General features: G+C 46.1%; 1 protein-coding gene across 3 annotated transcripts in view; it reads left to right on the top strand.

The window, feature by feature from the left end:
* The window catches only part of LYPLA2 (lysophospholipase 2), a 69545-nt gene extending 48662 nt beyond the window's left edge, over positions 1–20883 (top strand). For all 3 annotated transcript variants that reach the window (XM_085648314.1, XM_085648313.1, XM_085648315.1), the window contains exon 10: positions 19718–20883. In XM_085648314.1, the coding sequence (XP_085504440.1) occupies positions 19718–19771 (54 nt within the window). In that variant the 3' untranslated portion in view covers positions 19772–20883. The remainder of the gene's footprint in view (positions 1–19717) is intronic.
* The last annotated feature ends 680 nt before the right edge of the window (positions 20884–21563 follow it).

Raw genomic sequence — 21563 nt, 5'->3', positions numbered from 1 at the left:
GCTCAAACAGTCTCACATTGATCCTGGTTGCTCCTACATGGGCCTGGCAACCATGGTTCACAACCCTGCTGGAACTCTCAGTAGTTCCACATCAAAAGTGGCACCTTTCTCCAAAGCTCCTCACACAGAACCATGGAGAAATAAGGCATCCAGACCCAGCTCAACTGAGCCTAGCGATCTGGCTCTTGAAGTCTTAGAGTTTGGTTACCTCAATCTCCTGCCAGACTGTATGAATATCATTAAGGAGGCTAGACATCCTACCACTAGAGCTTGCTATGCAGCTAAATGGAAAAGATTTGTTATCTACTGTAATAAAACAATCAATCCACTAGATGCTTCATTTCAAAACATTATTTGTTATCTCTTGCAGCTACAAAAATGTAATCTGGCATACACATCTATATGATTACATCTTGCTGTCATAGCCGCTTGCCTACAAAACAGACAACACTTGTCATTGTTTAAGGTACCTGCTATCAAAGCATTCATGGAAGGCTTTAAAAGGATAATTCGTCCCAGAGTTCCACCCTCTCCAGAGTGGAACCTAAACATTGTCCTTACCAGGCTCATGGGTCCCCCATTTGAACTTTACATAAATGTGAGTTACAGTTTCTCACATGGAAAGTAGCTTTCCTTGTGGCGATCACATCTCTTAGAAGAGTTAGTGAACTCCCGGCATTAAACATACAAGAACCATTTTTGCAAATACATCACAACAAAAGTGGTTCTTAGGACAAACCCTAAATTCTTACCGCAAGTCGTTTCTGCTTTCCACCTTTACCAGTCTGTTGAGCTGCCAGTCTTTTTTCCTCAACCAGACTCAGTAGCAGAACTGGCTCTTCATACGCTTAACGTCAAAAGAGCTATCCTTTACTACATTGAAAGGACAAAAACTTTCAGGAAAACTAAACAACTTTTTGTAGCTTTCTCACCACCACATAATAAGGGCAACCCTATATCAAAACCTGGAATTGCCAGGTGGATCGTTAAATGCATCCAGATAGGCAAAACGTACATTATCTATTCCCCCTAGAGCGCATTCCACACACAAACTAGGGGCTTCTATGGCATTCTTAGGGAACGTTCCCATAGATGACATTTGTACAGCAGTAACATGATTTACACCGCACACTTCGGACACTTTCACAAAACACTATTGTGTAGATGTGCAGGAAAAACAGGCTAGTGTGGGCCAGGCTGTACTAAGGACACTTTTTCAAACCACTGCAACAGATGCAGGTGGCCACCACTAGGGAGAGTACTACTGTAGTCTATGCACAAGTATATATTCTGCAGCTCATATGTCTCAAACGGAAAATGCTACTTACCAGTACGCCTTTGTTCTTGGCATGTAGAGCTGCACAATTATATATGCCCACCCGCGTACCTTTATCTGTTGCAGTGCTATCTTACTTAGATACATCACACATGGACCTCTCTTTATGTTTCTCACAAACTCCATCATCACCCTTTATGGCGAAAAACAGTCTGAGGATGGAGTCGATGCCCACGCGCACTAAGGAGGAGTCACTTAACTCGTGACTACAAAGAACTTCTTCCAATACAATAACAAAGTGCAAACATCCGAGCCCAACACCAGATGGCGATCTATGCAATAGTATATAATTCTGCAACTGTACATGCCAAGAACTGGTAAGTAGCATTTTCCTTCTCTGTTGTAAGAGCAACACCAGCTCCCGCTGCATCTGAGATGGGTGCAAGCAGGGGAGCCGACGGGGCTGCACGCGCCCAGTTTTTCCTCTCAGCCCGGAATGGGGCCAGCTGTGGTATGCCTAGAGTGGGCATCAAGGCAACCAAAAACAAGCATTGGCATAGCCAATAGGTCTCGCTTTTGGTACCTTATTAGTATTTAGTTATGCAGCACAATATCCTTGGTGCAATAACATCTACTATTGCATAGCTAAAAACTTATAAGGTCCCAAATGCGAGACCTATAGGCTATGCCAATGCTTGTTTATTTACAGCAGCATGTGTTCGTTCCAGCGAGAGGTATTGACTGCTCACACTAAAGTTCGGATGTGAAAGTGAAACTTAGTGGTAATGATGCACCCACTGACGCCTTGGGAATGAGCTATCCCAGCTCCAGCCTATCCGTGCAGATATTAAAAAGACCATCAGCCATCTTGTGTCCTATGAGAAGCCAAGTAATTACTTCAACGGAGATCGGAGTAATCCCTTATGAAGCCATTCAGTTACAGTCAGCACGGGACCGTAATTGTATTGTGAAGAAGCTGACAGTCATTTACATGCAAACACAGTGCCATTCACACGCAAGCGGCGTCGCGGGAGGTGTCTGTCATTAGTAAGCCGTGCCACATTTGCGCGCCTAAACAGCTTACCCGGCATCAAAGCCCACAGCCCCATTGAAGGGAAGAACCCGCAATGAAGGTTAATTTCTCAATTTGTGAAATGTTATACACGAGGAATTGAAACAGAGAGGGTACAAGGCTAGAAGAAGGGCTCCTGGTTAAGGAATTAAACAACGCATTGTAAAAATGTAATTGCTTTATCGCCTTGCGGCACAGAAGTGAATTCATTATGAATTCAAAGAGGGGGAGGGGAAAAAGGATAAAACACGATTGAATGGTGGGTAGAAGGAACGAGCGCAGGTTTAAAAAAAAAAAAAACAACGTTGCTACAACCAAAAGGCATTCGCTCATCTCATCTGCAATAGGACGCAGCGCTGTGGGAAGGAGATGTTTCAGGTCATGAGATAGGTCCGAAGCAATGACCAACAAGTTACAAAGTGGGGTATCAAACAGAGAAGCTGACTTGTCGAGGAGCAGCTGGGACACACGTAGGCGGTTGCCATGGCAGCAGGCAGAAACCTACCATACAAGGGAAAGGTTTCTGTTGACCAGTGCAGAATTAAACAGGCAACTACTGTGAAAAACAAGATTTAAATCTAAAAGAAAGACCAGACATCAAGTCGATGTCAAACTTTGGGTGACACTACTGCCGAAAGATACATTATGTGGTAACAAAATGCTATTCAAACCGACTAAGCGCTCACCTCTTGTTAGCGTGTAGCAGTGGTTGAAACCCACGTCTCCTCACGATAGTACTAGCGTGATGACGTATGCGATTTTAAACGGACATGTGATTGAAAGAATAACTTTATTGGTAACTCCTTGCTCATGCAAAACTACGTCTGCTACTGAAAACCACAGTGCGGCGCTCTGCGGGCGGGGGAGCGCATTCCAGGCGGGGGAGCGGACCCTTTGAAGTAGGTGCACGCGCCAGTGGGCTGAAGCGCTTCCCAAAAGTGGATTGCATGGCGGCACGATGCACGTGATTGTGCGCGTGCTCGCCATGCAATCCGCTTTTGGGAGCACTTTTGGGAGCCCCTTACTAGAGTCTCGCATAGCGATTGCTATCGCAATAGCTAGACGAGACCTAAAAAACCTGAAACTCCTTAACAGTAATAATAATCTGGGATGCCCAGGACACCCCTTAAATAAAAACATATTGCTACCTTCTGCGTGGCATCGAGAAAAGGGGGTGCAGGCAGGGAGCAGGCGGGGCCACTAGTGCTCTCCCTGTAAAAAAAAAACAAAAAAACCACAAACTAGGTTGTGTCCAGAGTGGGACCGGGACACCCAGAAAATTACTAGCCAAAAAGTGAGTAATAAAGAGTGGCCACGGTCTCTCATTTATTATTCTGTGCTCCTTGAAGGAGCTCCCCTTAATGCTCTGCGGGGGCTATTTACATATTTTTTACGTTGATGTCTCCGGAAGGAGCAGGGGCACCACCAACACTTTTGTTTGTGTTGTGCAGGGTTGCTAGAAATTCACTGAAAAAACAAAGGTTAAAGTGACGTTATAGTTGGGTGAAAATGTGACTGAAAACATGGTGTTTAAAACATACAACCCCCCTGAATTTCACTAGTTATAGGCATGTCAAGTAACTATAACTCGTGGTCTAGGGTAGCTATAACTCACGCCTTGCATTTTGATAGAAAAATGCTACCTGAGACGTTTAAGTACACAAAACATTCTCTTGACCATTCGTATAAGTGACTTGTCATTGTCTTATTAGTCATTAAAAACTAATAAAATAAATGGAAAAATAGCCATGTACTGCTCATATTACATCACTCATGAAATGTTCTGTGACATTTTTGCTAATATCACTGCAACAGTTGCTTTGACATCAAATAGGCCTGCACCACTAAAATAGCAAGTTGGTGGATATATGCCTGTCTTCCTAGCTAAGTTAAACATTGCTGGTCGTGTATATATATATATATATATATATATATATATATATATATATATATATATATATATATCCTACTGGCGGTCGCCAGTAGGTAGTTATAGTTAGGACCCTGTTTCCATAGGAAATCCGCAACATTCTATTTTGAATAACTTTGGCGCCGGTCGACGAATCCTCGCTAATTTTTCAAAATAGGTGGGGCGCTACGCTCCGCTCCTACCCTGAAAGTCTCGGGGGGATTCGTCAAGCGGGGGCTGAGATAAAAGGGGGGTCCCAAAACGCGTTTTTCCCATGCATTTTTCCATAGGACCTTTAGACACAGCTACAGCCCGAACGGCTGAACAGAATTACTTGAAATTTGGCAGAGAGCTAGTCCTCAGGTCAAGGAAGTGCCTTTTGTAGGTTTGGTGTAAATCTGTTCAGTAGATTCTGAGAAAATAGCCTTTAAATCAATATATATATCTGAGCCAGCTTACAGTGCGCTTACGGTACGCTTACCGTACGCGTACGGTGGCGTGCGCGAGCGTGATTCTGATTGGCTCTTAGATCTTAGTAAACATTCGAATCGGTCGAAACCAGGAAGCGGCGGCCGCCATTTTCTCTCTCGCTCTCTGAGTTGGGCAGCAAAAACGAAGCCAAAAAATGGCTAAAGAGGCAGTTTCGTCACATCCTAACCACCCAGCATTGATATAGGGGTCCCCAAACAACCCTCAAGCCCAAAAAAATATTTATTTTTTTTTCGGAAATTCGCCGATTACGCTTACCGTACGCGTACGGTAAAAATTATAAAAAAAAAAAATTATCCACATTCTCCCCACCCCGTGTGCAAATGGTGCCCGAAGGGCACCATTTGTGCATGGCATATTAAATATATCAAATTAACAAAGAATACATTTCAAAAAGATGCGCATAATATGTCCCCCATGTGCGCACGGTGCCACCCCGTGTGCAAATGGTGCCCGAAGGGCACCATTTGTGCATGGCATATAACAACAATAAAATTAACAAAGAATACATTTCAAAAAGATGCGCATAATATGTCCCCCATGTGCGCACGGTGCGCGAAGCGCATCGTACGTACATGGCCCATCCCGCATAATGTGGGCACGCACCGCGTGACCACCGTGTGTGCACGGCACTAACTGCGTAAAGTGGGCGCGCGGTGCGCGAAGCGCACCGCGTGCTTCGCGCACCGTGCGCGCACGGAACGAACTGCGTTAACTGGGCGCGCAACGCCACGAATGGCGTAAAGTAACTTAGCATTTAAAAAACCGTACAAATTCACTGAAAAAACCATAGGTTTCACACACGTTATAGTTAGGAATTAGCATTTAAAAAACCTTGCAAATTCACTGAAAAAACCATAGGTTTCACACATGTTATAGTTAGCTGGACATTTTACTGATAAAAAACCAATGAAATTCCCCCGTTATAGTTAGTGCAGGCAACTATAACTCACGCGACCGCAATCTTCTGCTGATGACATATGTGTCTTTATGAAAAAAAAATATTTGTAATATATGTATAGCTAAAAATTAATGGAAGAAGACATGGGCAAATAAGTGTCTAAATACAGTATTCGCATCAGCAGAGGATTGCGGTCGCGTGAGTTATAGTTGCCTGCACTAACTAGAACGGGGGAATTTCATTGGTTTTTTATCAGTAAAATGTCCAGCTAACTATAACATGTGTGAAACCTATGGTTTTTTCAGTGAATATATATATATATATATATATATATATATATATATATATATATATATATATATATATATATATATATATATATATATATATACACACTTAAAAAACCATAGGTTTCACGCATGTTATAGTTAGCTGGACATATCACTCGTAAAAAACCATTGAAATTCCCCCGTTATAGTTAGTTCAGATAACTATAACTTACTGTTACTACTACGCTCCATCTTTCCCTGCTGGCGAAAAACAATCTGAGGATGGAGCCGAAGCCCATGCGCAAAATGAACCAAGGGAGGAGTCACCCAACTCGTGACTTCCAAAGACTTCCCAAGAGGAAAAACAAACTGCAAACATCCGGCCCCAACACCAGATGGCGATGTATGCACAGTGTGTAGATCTGCAGCTCTACATGCCAAGAACAGATGCATACTGGTAAGTAGCATATTCCTTCCCTTTCAGATCCTACCAAAAAGCTACTGCCTGTCATGAAAAAACTTGACGAGTTCCAAAATGTATTGGGTTCCAGGATACATTAGTCCAAACCTCAAAGGTCTAAATATTTCTTCTGCCTCTGCCCTATTACAAGCAGAGGTTGCACCCTCAAAGTGGTCTACTAAAAACCTGGACATAGAGAGAACCATAATTGTTACCAAAGGGGGAGACCTGCCAAATTAAAAGCCTCTATACAAATATAACTCATTAGTTGGAGGAACAAAGCTGTCCTAACCAAAGAGGGTAGCAGCCCTCAAAAGGACCATACATCCTAAAGTAATGAACATTTTCCAACTACTACCCTTTCCAATACCAAAAGGGTATTGCACAATGTCTCAAGATTTGTGAAGTGGGGTATAGAACATTGTATATTTCAAGAGATGGTGCCTTACATAGGAGTTGGCAATGTCTGGAGAAACAAGGTGAGGCAGGCACTGGAGAGGGGGCATACAACATTTGTCCATGGGATAGAAAGTGGCATGATAACATTGCCAACAGGATGTGCTCGTCCTTTGCTCCAGGACCCTCACCGACATTACAGATTAAATCTTGGTGAGATTGGCATGCAGAGGTAGAGAAAGGGAGACTTGTGTGGGAACATTGTGACCTTTTACACTGTTAGCAGCGGATGCCCTGCAGATCCTGTGGCCACATAGTTGCGGCCTGCCCCTAAGTGGAGGAATCTGGCCTGGAGTGACGTGTCCCATTGATTAGGAGAGTCTGGCAGGGCTTGCTGATCCCCAAAAGAGAAAGGAAATTGAGTCTTGCAAGGGATTTGAATGCCAATAAGAGCATGCAGGAACGGCTGTAAAGAGTAAAGCTGATATGGCGCAGACAAGCCTGTAGGGAGGGACTTTCAGAATCTGAGTGAGGCATCAGCGAGTTCCTGGGCATTGAGACAGTACACCTGTTGGAGACTTCAGCCCCGGGAGGTTATGGAGACTGTGACAAGAACGTTAAGAAGAGCATAGCCTGCTCAAAAGGCGTCGGTGCGGGCAGAGCCCTGTGCTGCATTTGCTTCTTGCTGCCCCGCAACCACCTAGAACAGGCAGTGAAGTTGTGGCAACTGAGACTGTTGGCAGTACGGCATGCGCCATGGGGAATAGGAGTGGTGGGGCTTTGTCAGCTATGGAAAGGATTGAGCTTTCCTGAACCTGGATGGCCTGAGACGCACACTGTATGCAGCATGAGAGGCATTTAGCAAATAGACACTGACAAGTGGAAAGTGTAACAATGGAGATTACATGGGTACTACCAAATACAAACAGTATATGGTGATAATTCAGTGAGCATGAATGTTGCTGCATTGATAACCTCAGATTAATTGTCTGTATTGAAGTTAGAACATATGAGCTGGGCACCTGAGTCTACATAAAGACTGAAGGTCAACACATCCTGGCAATGTTATTTCCAACAGAAAAGGAGATTATGTTTGAAGATTGTTGTTGAAAAAGTGTCTTTTCAGAGCCCAATATATTCTGGACTGAAGAGCGGTCAGTGAACAAATAACACCTTGCTCTTTGAGCCTGTGGCAAGTTGGTGAGTAGGGGTGACTGATATTACAGCAGTATACCCTGTTCTTGGCGTGACTGCTGCCTCAGTTCTCTCTCCAACCCCAACCACAAAGTCACACCATGGGGAAAGATAGGTCAGCCAGCTCAGCCCAACAAACTAAAGTTAGTCAATATGCCAGGGGCAGCTTGAACTCAGGTAGACATAGGGATGGGGGTGAGCCACAGGGAGCAATGTGAACACCTAACTGTATGAGGACACTGGAAATGGAGAAGGCTTTGGATTAGTTAAAGTCTAATTTAAAGGAAGCTAAGCTCCCAAATTAGTTGACTGACTGAGATCACTCCGTGACTTGAAGCCCATGTGTAGGGTGGGTCTCGTCGGAACAATTTGTTTTATGGGGTTTCCAAAACTTGCTGAGGGTGTGACTCCCACGATACTTCTTGACTTATGGATGAAATATACCCTGAAGACTGACGTGACGGTCTGTCTCCTTTGTTAATAATTGAAGGTATGCAAAGCACTTCCTCTGCCTCCTGAAGCCTCCCCAAGAGCTTTATTTGCCAGAATCATGAATTATTCGGATAGGCACATAATCCTACAGAGTGCCACACATATTGACGACTGAAATAAGAGGATCAAGTCATTAGAATTTTCCTGGATTACTTACAATCAGTCTAGAACAAGAGGAAATCCTTAGTGAAACGGAGAGCAGTGAACTTGCAGTACATGTTGTATCACATGCAATTCTGCCTGAAATAGCATCAGGGCGGTTCACATTTCTTCACATCTCTGAAAGATTTGTGGGACAGGTTGGTTGTTTGTAACCAAAGTCATGCTTGAGCATGATCTGGCCGGTTTGAGGATCCACAAGGAGGGTGCTGATGCAATGCGAGGGAGGGGAGGAGCAGAATATGTGCTCCCTCTCTACAGCCCTCTGAAGCTACAGTAGTGGTGGTGGAGGATGGTAATTTGGCAATTGAACATTGCTCTGGTGCTCTTGTACCAGACTATGGTATAGAGAGTATAACTGAAAGGGACTTGGAAAAATGCCCTCTCCCTGAATGAAAATGGGTAACTGAGTGGACAAGCGATCCTGGTACTATGTATGGTTTACCTTGTGGGGAGTTGCTGTGGACTGCTCGCACTGTACCCCCTCCCACTGCCTATTCAATAAGATTTAGTAGTATACCTTGTTCATTGTTAATTTTGCATGAAATAATTTGCAGGCTACTAAGGATCTTGCAGATAGAGAAAATGGGCTGACGCAGGTTGTTGGTTAATATTGGTGTATTCTGAGAAGCGGGGTTTGAATGGGGTTTTTGTTAGGTTTGTAGAGTACATAATTGCCATCTCAAAGGGTGATAAATAGAGGCCAATTGACATTCATTAGAATGTCACCCACTTTTATAGCAAGCCACAGATCACCTGTTTAGTTGGACTCCTTTTGGAGACAGAAATGATCCAGGTCATTATTATGGGCACCAGTGCAAAATGTATTGCTTGGAATGTCCATGACCTAAATTGCTATATAAAAAGAAATGGGCTGTACATATTTTAAAATGATAGTTTGTCAATATTGCGTTTGTACTGGAAACACACTTGATGGATCACGAAGTGGAGAAAATTGAAGGGTCATATGTTCTGTCCAACATATTAATCCTGTGCCAGAGGGATGCTTTTCTAGGTGGCCCCAGTTGTCCTATTTCAGCAAAGTCACACTAGAGCTGATGTGGAGGAGAGCTATGTCCTGGTGCACGGACTACTGGATGGGGTGGGAATCTACCTACTGAATAATTATGCACCTAACATAGATGATAAATTATATTTCTGATCTCTTTGACACATTTTCTCCAGATGTGGATATCCCGCTTATTTGGGGGGAGTAATTATAATTGTTCTTTAGATGATAGCTTGGACAGACACCCACTCAAAATCTGGAATGAGCCGCTTGAGAAGATTATGACAAATCTAAAGTGCATTGATATATGGCCAGGATAGTACCCTAACACTAAAGAGTATTTGTATCATGCATTGGTATATGATGCATACAGTTGGTTAGACCGCATTTTGGATAGGAGTTGTTTGGTGACCAGGGTTGAAATGACACAATACCTGTTTTGATTCCTCTCAAACCATACTCCACTCCTAATTAAGTATAGTTTGACGCCAAAGCCTGCTAGTAGACCTACATTGTGCTTGTCGGACAAGTTATTTACCTTCTGTAACTCCTTATCTGTAGAAACATAGTCTATCTGCAGATTCCTTGCCTTTGAACTTCCAGGTGTCAGACTGAATCTGGAAGATTTTTCTTAGCAGTACCATAGTGCGCCGATAGATGGCGTCGGTCAACACTGTTTTATATATATATATATATAACCGCCACTCCGGCGCTCTGACGTCCGTACTATTCATGACTTTCCACACCGGAAGCGCAGAGCCATAAGTGGCTGACCATGGTGTGATAAAAAGAACTAGGACCCTAAAGAGGAACAGGCCTGACACTAAAAACTATTTTGTAGTATGGATGGGTCGGTAAAGAGTCTGCAGCTAGACTACGTCTCTGCCAGATAAGGCATTACATAAGGTAAGTAACTTGTCCATCTAATAGACATCTAGCCCCAGATTCCTTACCTTTGAACAGATACCCAAACAATTCCTACCCTGGAGGTGGGACTGCGAAAAAGCTTTAGACAAGAAAGTCCTGCAAGACAGAGCAGCCAAACTGAGCCGTCCCTACGAACCTGAAAATCCAGGCAATAGTGTCTTGCGAACGTGTGCAAAGACGCCCACGTGGCCAGATATCAGCAATTGGCACACCACACTGAAGGGCTGTGGTGGCTGCCTTCGCTCTTGTGGAATAGACCCTAAGACCTTTTGGAGGCTGCTTCTTCGCCAAGGTGTAACATATTTTAATACAGAGGATAACCCAGCGTGAGATGGTCCTCTTGTGAACAGCACACCCCTTCTTTGCTCCCACATACGCTATAAAGAGTTGATCATTCACCCAGAACTCTTTGGTGCAATCAAGGTAGAACAATAACGTCCTTTTTGGGTCCAGACAGTGGAGTCTCTCCTCTTCTGTAGAAGGATACGGAGGTGCATAGAAAGTAGGCCGAGTAACCGATTGTCCCAGATGGAAGGGTGTTACAACCTTCGGTAGAAAAGATGCCCTAGTACGGAGTACCACTATGTCCAGAAATACGATCAGGTAAGGAGACAGAGGTAATTGCCACCAAAAAGGCTGTTTTGACACTTGGCAACTGTAGAAGGCTGTTGTGCAGTGGCCCAAACAGTGGGCACATCAAGAAACCTTGGCATAATAAAAGGAGAAGGGGGAAACAAGTGGGTTAACCCCTTCAAAAATCTCTGCACCAGAGGGTAGTTAAAAGGTGAAGGCTGATCTGGCATCCGAAGAAAAGCTGAGAGGGCCGAAAGGTAGCCCTTCAGAGTGTCTAGAGCACAGCCCTGCTGGGCCAAGGATAGGATGAACAGGAGAACATCTGACAGAGAGGCAGGTAAGGGGGTCAGGGGACCCTTCTGTACAATATTTACAACATTTGTTCTATCGGCAGGCGTATACCCATTTTGTGGAGGGATGCCTGGCTGACAGAGTAACTTCGCAAACTTCGAGAGTAAGGTCAAAAGCTGTCACTGTTAAATATCCACGCAAGGAGGCGGAGAGTGGACAGAAAATCCTCCTGAAGGGCCAGAATGACTAGAGGATTGATGCTCATTGCCAGAAGCTTGGGATACCATACTTTCCGCGCCCAGTCCGGAGCCACAAGAATGACTTGTTCCCGGTTGCGTCTGATCTTCTTGAGCACTCTGGGCAGGAGTGGTATGGGCGGAAAGACATACAGGAGGCCTGAGCTCTACTCGTGACAAAAAGCATAGTCAAGAGAGAGTCACTTTGGAAACTCCAACGCGCAAAACTGCTGACTGTGCATTCTCTTCGGAGGTGAACAGATCTAACCAAGGCTCTCCCTACCGCTGAAACAGACCTTGTACTACCTCCGGATGGAGACGCCACTTGAGTTCCGCTGCTCTGGCATTCTGGGAACCAGCCAGATGTTGAACCACCAGAGAAATGCCCTGTTCCAGCCAGAGGCGCAGGGCCTCTTGACAGAGTCCACCACCCTACACGTTGCAGTACCACATGGCGGTAGTGTTGTCCGTGAACACCTGAGCCAGCCTTCCCTTGATTGATGGTAAAAAGGCTTTAAGTGCCAATCGGATTGCCCGAAGCTCTAATAGGTTGATATGGAGCCTGGCTTCCGCAGGAGACTAGAGTCCTCTGATCGTCACCTCCCCTAGGTGACCTCCCCATCCCAGAAGAGACGCATCTGTGACTACTGTGAGATTTGGGTGAGGAAGGGAGAGGGTTCTCTCTCTGTCCCAATTGCAGTTCGTCACCCACCCCTGCAGGTCTTTCGCAGTGCACTCCGATATCTCGACCAGGTCGGTGAGATTTCCCCAATGCTGTGCCCATTGGAATGTCCGGTCCCACTGCAAAGCCTGCCATCTGGTATGGTCCACTAGCAGGATGCCATGAGTCCCAGCAGCCGCAGAGCCATTCTCACCGAAATCCAAGATGGAGGCTGAAACATCGGTATCATAGCCTGAATATCCTGTACTTGCTGTTCAGGAGGATAGGCCCGAAACTGTACCGTGTGCAGAACCGCTCTGATATATGGGATTGTCTGAGAGGGAATCGGGTGTGAATTCGGCACTTTGATGGTGAACCCCCCAGCTAATGCAGGAGGATCGCCGTAGGCTGGAGGTGGGAGAAGACTGCTTGGGACGAGCCCGCCCTCAACAACCAGTTGTCGAGATAGGGGAAGACTGGAACCCAGATGGGATGCGACCTCCGCCATCACCTTGGTGAGCACCCGAAGGGCACTGCTGAGGCCGAAAGGGAGCACGGCTAACTGAAAGTGCTTGTGAACCACAGGTAGCGACGATGGGCAAGCAGGACGGGGATAAACATAGGTGTTCAAGTCCAGCACTGCTATCCAGTCTTCCGGGTCCAGGGAAGACGGGACCTGAGCATCTTGAACTTCTCCTTTTTGAGAAAGTAGTTGATGGCTCCACGGTCGAGGATAGGATGAAGGCCTCCGTCCTTCTTTCAGACCAGAAAATAGTGGAAATAACAACCACAGCCTATTTCTGGCCTGGGAACCCTCTCTAAAGCTCACTTGGCCAAGAGAGTTTTGATGTCCTCATGGAGTAGGGCAAGGTGATCCTCCGTCAGCTGATCATAACTGGAGGCATGGATGGAGGGGCAGTCTAGAAGGGGAGGGAGTAGCTTCGTCGGACAATTTGCCACACCCACCTGTCCGAGGTGATGCTCCACCAGTGGTGGTGATGTTGACGTATTCTGCCACCAACTGGGTGTGAATGATCCTGGGGGATCGGACTAGGAGGGTTTTGCAGTGGGATTGTGGCTTGGCTTCTGGCCTCCTGGGGTCTGGGTGAACTGGCCCCGCAGAGGTTGCTGAACCTGCGGGCCCCTCTGGCTGGAATAGGGTTGGCTCAGTTGGTAACCCCTTCCGGAGCCACGAAAGGAGCAAAAAGCAGACACAGGCTGGGATGTTGTGGTGAGGCCCAAGAACTTGGCTGTAGCCCGCAAGTCCTTAAAACGCTCAAGTGCTCCATCTGCTTTGTCTCCAAAGAGATGGGATACATCAAAAGGCATGTCCACAAGATCAGCCTGGACATTCCCTGAAAACCCAGATTTCCTCAGCCAGGCGTGGCGGTGTACGGCCACAGTCGTGGAAATCGCTCTACCCACTGAGTCTGTCGTATCAAAGCCACATCGGATGGCGAGCTTCACTGCATCTCTCCCATCTGAAATTGCTTGGGAGGGCAGAATCCGGTCCTCCTCCGAGACTCTGGGCAGCACCTGCTCAACCGTGTCCGATATTGCATAAAATAACAGCCCCGAAGGCTTGCGTGTTCACCGACCATAGTGCTAGACTGACGGAAGAGATTTTTTTTCCCCGAAAGTTTTCCAGTCTCTTGGATTTCCTGTCCTGGGGTGCGGAAGGTAATGTGGGTGGTGAGGAAAGCTGGTTTGCCCAGTGCAGGGTGATGGCGGCAGGCAATTGTTCTGTTCACTGGGGCTCCTGTGCTGGGGTTGGACCAGGTGCCCAGAAGAATCTCCGTCAAGGCCTCATTGGAAGGCAGAAAGGGTTCCGAGGCGGAGATACCAGGCTGCATGACCCAGTGGCGGTTCGGCAGGAGAGTGAGGCGGGTGGGGCAAGGCCAGGGTGGGGGGGGGCGTTTGTGGACTCCGACATATGGCGGAACGGAGTAAATTAAGTAAATAATTAAAACAATTTAACTTGCGCGCGCTGCATCGCAGAGTTGGTGATGCAGCGCATGCAGGGTAAATTGTTTTATTAATTAATTTACTTAATTTACCCCGTTCCGCGGAATGTCGGAGTCCACAACCCTGACCCACCCCCGCCTCACCGCCACGCAGCACTCCCTCGGCGAGCCGCCACTGGCATGACCTCTGTCAAGATATTAGTCTTGACTGCCACCGTAGGGAGCTGCAGGTCCAAAAGCTCCGCAGCCCTACACACCACCATAGCAAATGATGCCCCCTCCTCCGTAGCCAGATTAGAAGGAGACAGAATGCCAGAAACTGGGGAGGTGTCCAAGCCACTGGCATCACCCAGTTCCTCATCAGTCCATGTCTTGAGTTTGCGGGATTTCTAAGGGATCCCACTCTATCTCCAAATTCTCGGCATCCATTCCTAACCCTTCAGAACAGGACCAGTTGAACGGCATGGAGCCATACTGCTCCGTCAGCGATGATCTCTGCGTCGGTGGACCCCTGACAGGCTCTGTGTCGCCGGAATGAGGATTGGGGAGGCAACACCGAGGACCTTAGCGGCGGGCGTGGCGCTGGGGAAGTTCGCTGTGGAGGTGCAACTGGCGCCGGTCCAGACCCGGAAACAGGTGCAGTAGGAGGCTGTGGTGCCGGGGCCAGAGCCAAAGGTGCGGAACACATGGGGATTCCTCTGTCATCCAAGCCTGTCTGGCCCAAAGGCGCGCCGTCATGGCCGCGCCGCCCAAATATAGTGCACATGATGTCATAAAACTCCTTAAGCTTGTCAGGGGTCACTCTCGGCCCCGGAAAAGAAGGGATATGTGGTTCCGACCCAGGCACCCGCTCCACGGGGCCTCGAACACCGAGTTTCCTCTGTCTCGGTGCGCGACGTTTTGTGATGCCTGTTACCTGACCTCGACGACTTGGAAGAAGATTACTTTGATCCTCCGGAGCGGTGCTCGGACCTTCCTCTCTACAGGGATCGAGACCAAGATCGACGGGCGACCTTCGAGGTGCCACACTTCAAGTAGCTTTAGAGACTGCTCCCTCAAAGCTTTGGGTGCATTGGCTCGGCAATCGGAGCACAACTTTGTGCTGTGGCGGCACTTCAGGCACCAGAGACCGTCCGTGACCAACATGGTGCGGTGACAGGCGCCACAGGGCTTTAACCCGAAGATCTTCTTACTAGACAGCCCTAGCACACAAAAAAGGAATCAACAAAAAGTCGAAAAAAGTCTGTCAGAAAATGACAGTGGGTAAAGCTCTCTTCGATGGATCTGTGCTGGCCGGCGTAGAAAGAAAAGAACTGATGTCAGTGCGCCAGAGTAGCGGGTATATTGACGACGTGGACGTCCTGACGCCCACTATCACGACACCATCATGCAGAGTCGACAGACTCCATCAACCGGCACGCAGGGGTGCTGCTAAGATAAATCTTCTGGATCCAGCCTGATTCCTGGAAGTTCAAACGTAAGAAATCTGCAGCTAGAGACCTTTAAAAGACCCTGGATTTATATTGGGGATTGGTTCTACAATTAGTCCCCAATTCAAAAATAACGGTGGTGGGTGGGAATCCACTGTTACTAGGGCAACTGAGGAGGATGCTCTGAAAGTTGTTCTCTGGGAGCACGCTATATGGAATTAAACAGTTGCAACATAACCTAGTATGGATTGAAAAGTAGTTGACTCGACTCTAAACACACAGACCAGGTGGTGCTCTTAAATGGTAGAGGCATAGCTTGGAGTAGGGAAAGACTGGGACGCCTCGGATAGACTCACCTACAGGGACTTTAGACAACGGTTACATCAAAATGGTGATAGGCCAGGTCAAATGTTAGCAAGGCTACTGAGGAGAGAGTGCCCATCCTCTGCTATATTGTCCTTGAATTGCCCTGATAAGAAAATAGCGACCCAGGTGGCAAAAAGCTCCATGTCTGCACAACACCTGACCACAGTGTACAAAAAGCATCCCTCTCCTTTGGAAGAACAAATAACCAGCTTTGTGAATGACTTCCAGATCCCATTGTTTACTCTGGAGCAAGCTGCCGCGTCGGAGAAAAACCTTACTAAAGAAGAAATCCTGGTGGCCCTTAGTGATATGCTGGCAGGGAAGAAAGACTCCAGGTTCATACTGTTTCCCCCAGAGTTTTATTGTAAATTTCAGGGGGTTCTTGGTAGAGAGAAGGAGGCGCTAAATTGACAGATGCTCATGGCTCCTGAGCGAAGCTCTGGTTCAAATGGTGTTGAAACCAGATGGAGATCGCCATATACAGGAGTCTTATAGAACATAGTCTGTGATTAATGTACATGTTGAATATATTATCCAGAACCTTAGCCAACAGGCTCATACTAGTGATTGCTGAATTGGCCTAGCAAGAGCAATGCAGCGTTATTCTGGACGGAAACACGCAGATGAATATACAGAAATGACACCATGTTATGAATATGCTTGAGGGGTCACAGCTAGAAGGTGCTCTAGTGGCTTGAGATGTAGCTAAAGCCTTTACACAGTAGGGTGGGAAAGTGTGCATATGGTATGGCAGAAGATGGGATTTGGCCCAAAGGTTAGGTATTGGATTAAATGACTTTATACTGACCCTGTGTCCAGAATGAAGTCGGTGGGGCAAGGGTGAAGTCGGTAGGGCTTAGTATATGATAGCTCGAATATTGAGAGAAGCAAGAGATTGTGATATCTGCTTTCACTGCTATTATTTTTTCTGGCAGTGGAGCCCCTTGCGTTCCGGCTACGTTAACACATGATGACTGAGGAATAAAGGTGGAGAGCACAACCCATGTTCTGTCCATATACGTGTACAACACTTTAATATATATTTCTGACCCAGTGGAAGCAAACCTCATCTTGTTGAATGAGCTACAAAACTTTGTCTGACTTTCTGGCTTAGAACCTAATACTAATAAGACACTATTTTTCTCATTGGCAGCATGTGCATGCATCTCTTCATAAACTGCTGCAAGTGAGCTACAAATGGAAAACCGATTAATTGATCTTTGGGGATGCACATAGCGCACACCAAATGCACAATACCTGTATGATACAGACCGGGGCATTCTAGGGTTAACAACATCTGTTGGTTTTAGGAACACTATAGCTGTTGTGGTGATGAGCAGGGTGGCACTGGCAAATATGGTCGTCCTCTTTAGATGTCAATATACTTTACAGAATTCGATCTGTTCTATTCCCTGATCAATTTTCAAGGATCTCCATCTGCTATTAACTTCATTGGTTTGGGCAGGAAAACGAAGCAGGGTGCTAAGGGAACATGTGAAAACAGACAAAATGGAGGGAGAGCTGGGAATTTCGGATATGGAGCTTTATTTCCTAACCACACAACTATAGCATAACGTATCTTCATGTAGTGGAGATGAGAACTGGGAGGAAGACCTTCTTAGAGCACTGTTTAAATAGATATGCTCGCTTGCTACTTGATGCTGAGGAAGAATCAATCCGCCTAACTGTATATGGAGTGGTAACGGCGTGGGATGTTGCGGACAAAAGAGTACTCTGGGTGAGGGGAGCAGGGGGGTTCCTCCATCCACGAGAACATCACAAATATGGTCTGTCTCGCAGTGGAGAGGATGTCTTTCACTTGGAGATCTAAATCCAGAGGAATCATTTATAACATTTGAAGAGGGTCTGAGACATTCAGATGGGGAGGTAGACCGTTCTTGCAATTTTTTTAAGATAACCCACATGGTCAGTGAGATATCGACCGATTTCACCTTGGTCTAGCGTCTGAAACATTAGAGATGTTGCTAGGCAGCGGATGTGGCTGAAAACTGGTGTATCGGCTTCACAAAGCCCTGAAGAGAAAGAGAGTGAAAAGTCCTATGAATTCTCGATTGCAATAGGAAGTGGATCAGCAAGAGCCCCTCTCTGGTATGTGGCCTGTGCTCCAGTCCAAATGATTACTAGCCACACTATATTTAAACTGTATCATTTTAATACCTTGCATCGTACGTACTTAAAACCACTCTGACTTTACAAAATATTTGCAGACAGAACTCGCAAATGTCCGAATATAGAAGGGATTGAGCTGCATTCCTCCATATGTTCTGGGAATGTCAGCCTGTCAGAAATTAATGAGTTCGTCACAAACTTGAATAGAGAGATATTGATTGATTTAACTTCTGTAGTGAAGCACTGCATCTTAGGGCTCATGCCCAAACCTAAAACAAAAGTAAAATGCCATACAAATTTGTCATGCTGGGTTGATATTGGGGAAAATGGCACATACCTATCCATTGAATGTCGTCAAGAGTGCCTACAGTCAATGCCTGGCTGAAAGATATGACTGGCATTGGCCAAGGAATGTAGGCTGAGAGGTCAAGGCTGATAAAGTCCTGGAAGAGCTGGTGGGCAGACATGGTAAATTGATTAACTACAGGGTTGGAATAGGCTGAAAACAATTATAGCATGGACTCTGGCGCCTAATAAATAACAGTCAACATACAAATGTTTTTCCTTTTATTAATGGATCGGCCCCGGATGCCATAGATATGAGATGTTCCTATGTACAAATGTATGTTGCATTGGAGTTTTTGCACAGAAATGCAATTATTGGATGAGTAATAATAGGTCTTTGCCTTGCATATGTTGTAGTCTCATATAAGAGGGTAATCTGAAGTAAATAGATTTGTCAATGTGCTTTCGCACTCTTGTCAAGATGTTCACAAGTATTGTGCCGTATTTTGTTAACTTTTTACTAACATGAAGATTTACCGAAAAATGATGTGAGATGGACAACTTCTTGAGGAGTAGAAAATAGTGGTAGGCAGAGACTAAAGACCTGGGCAGTGGTGAATTCAGTATTTTCAGACAACTGAGGTGGAGCAGACTGCACCACCGCATGCTGGAGGTGATGCAGACCATGTCCATTTGTGAAGGAGTTGTTGCAGCCCTCCCCTCGAGAGGCTGTCTCAAGGCACACAATGTAAGGGCAGACAATTTCCGAACAAAGGTGGGAGAACACCTCAAGGTAAAGGAATAGGGAAGATGCCCTCTTCTTGAGGCATATGAGTGTGGGAGGGTAGCATCTTGAGTTATAAGACTTGGAGGAAAATAATCTCTATTCACACGATGTGGAGTTAGAACAGGTCTATAGATACTGGATATTGGAGGTAGGTGTGAGAGGTGTCCCGCATTGTCAAGTAGAGTAGTTGTTAGACAAGGTTCAGGAAGTGGGCCAAACTGCATTTTGTGCAACAGAAGTTAGAGGGGCATTATGCTTTTAAGGTGCCGGAGGTGAAGGCTGATGGCATCTAGAGAGACTTTTAATGAGTACAAACTGCACCACTGGGTACAGCAGTTGAGGAAGACAGCTTATCAGTGCACAGGCAAGAAGACTGAACGTGTCATAGCACATAATTAAAGCTTCTTAATGTCTGTTTTATGCCACATTTTTTTTTAACAGGAAATGGATGCTGTGAAAGATTTCATAGAGAAGCTTCTTCCCAGAGTCTTTTAGAAGTACTCGGACTGTATCAAGGAGAAAAGTGGTTGCAGCCTCTGACCTCTCAACCGGAACCTGAAATCTGCAAAAGGAAGCCATGCCAACCAACCTCAACTTTTTTTTTGTTTCCTGCATCCTTCCTGATTCTCACGTCTGTCCTTAATCTGGGGAACATGCGTGGAACCTTATGTCTGTTCTCCGCCCCGGTCTGGTACACATGTGTGGATCTTCATGTCTGTCCTCCATCTCTGCCGGCACGTGTATGTGAATATTTCTGCCTATCCTTCTCCCTGGTCCTGCATATTACGTGCTTGAATGCTGCACTTTTTCTTTCTTCAATGTTGAACATACTCTGATGATGAGAGCAATGGTCATCCGCCTACATCTGCCTCCTGCTGTGCTCTTGCAAAAGGAGAGGGCTGTTCATTTGGGGTTGGGGGTGTGTGGATGTGGTCATCCGCCTACATCTGCCTCCTGCTCCTTGCCTGTTGCAAAAGGAGAGGTGTGTTAATTTGGGGTATGCGGACAGGGACAAGGTTGTCTGCGATCAGGTCACTTCTCTACCTCTGGGTGTGGTCTGAAGGGTTTTGTTTAGGATTGGCCTCTGCTTTCCAGTCCACGATGAAGGAGCAATGTGGCTGTCCGCCCCATCTTTCACCTGATGACCTCTGTGTTGCACTGTAGAATTCTGGGATTGCTATGGCAAGTGGCCCTTTTATCTCCTGGTGTACCCTCGGTGCTCTGCGACCGTGGTGATCCACACCTTCCTTCTTCCTCATAGTCTCTGGGGCAGCATTGTAGTGCCCTGCCTCCTTTTTCTCATGGTGTTCTCCAATGAGGGAAGATGCTGTGGCATAATTCTTTCTGGCTCCTGTGTAATCTTAAGGGATGAGAGTGCTTTTGTCATTTATGGTGTTCAACCACTTATGTGTTCCAGTACACCTTGAGAATGAGCTCTGGTTTCCCCAGCTCCCTCCAGCTCCCTCTTTGCAGTGGGAATGCCATGATGATGTATGATGATTGACTCTTCTCTGCCTTCTTCTGTTGCCAGAGGGCACTACTTTGTTGATATGTCACTTCTGCTCCTAGTGTATTCTGGAGTACTGACATCAGTTCAGTTTTCCCAAATATTACTTTTCATGATCACTGATAATTTACACTATAATTATTAAGTATTTACAAACATTCTGTATTTTTAATGCAACAGTATTTTGCCGTTCACTACTGGTGCCAGGTAGACCACCATCTTTTTTTGTGCGCACATTTACAGGGGGCACAAATGCTCCCTGTCTGCTGCCGATGCCAAGACTTGGGCTTAGTTTAGTTCTGGATATATAGATAGTTATGGAATATTGAGAGGAGTCTGAGTCAGTGATGTCCCCTCTTACTGCTATTGGTTGCCCTAGCGGGGGCACCCCTTGCAGTCTGCCTACGTAAACACATGATGGACTTGGGAATAAAGGTGGGGAGCAGAACCCATGTTGTGTCCATGTACGCGGACAGCACTTATATATATATATATATATATATATATATATATATAGGTCTAACCCTGTCCTTATTCCCAACAGCTTTCTATAGGCTAATGGATCTGTGGCAATATCATCTTACTCCTACATTTTTAGTAGCATATAGCACTTTGCTGCACCTCCCATGGTATTGTGTTTTAGTCTGTGTGCTGCTCTGTTCAAGGACTTGCTCTGCAGCAGCTTCCGGGTTATTGAGACTTGTTCTGCAGTAGCTCTGATGGACCTCTGTTCCTTCTGTGGCATTTTCAGTGAGACCTGGGCTTGTCCAGCAGCAGCTG

Source organism: Triturus cristatus, chromosome 3_2 (assembly GCF_964204655.1).
Source record: "Triturus cristatus chromosome 3_2, aTriCri1.1, whole genome shotgun sequence".
NCBI lineage: Eukaryota > Metazoa > Chordata > Amphibia > Caudata > Salamandridae > Triturus > Triturus cristatus.
Note: the sequence above shows the minus strand (reverse complement) of the source record. Positions and strands in the feature narration are given on the sequence as shown.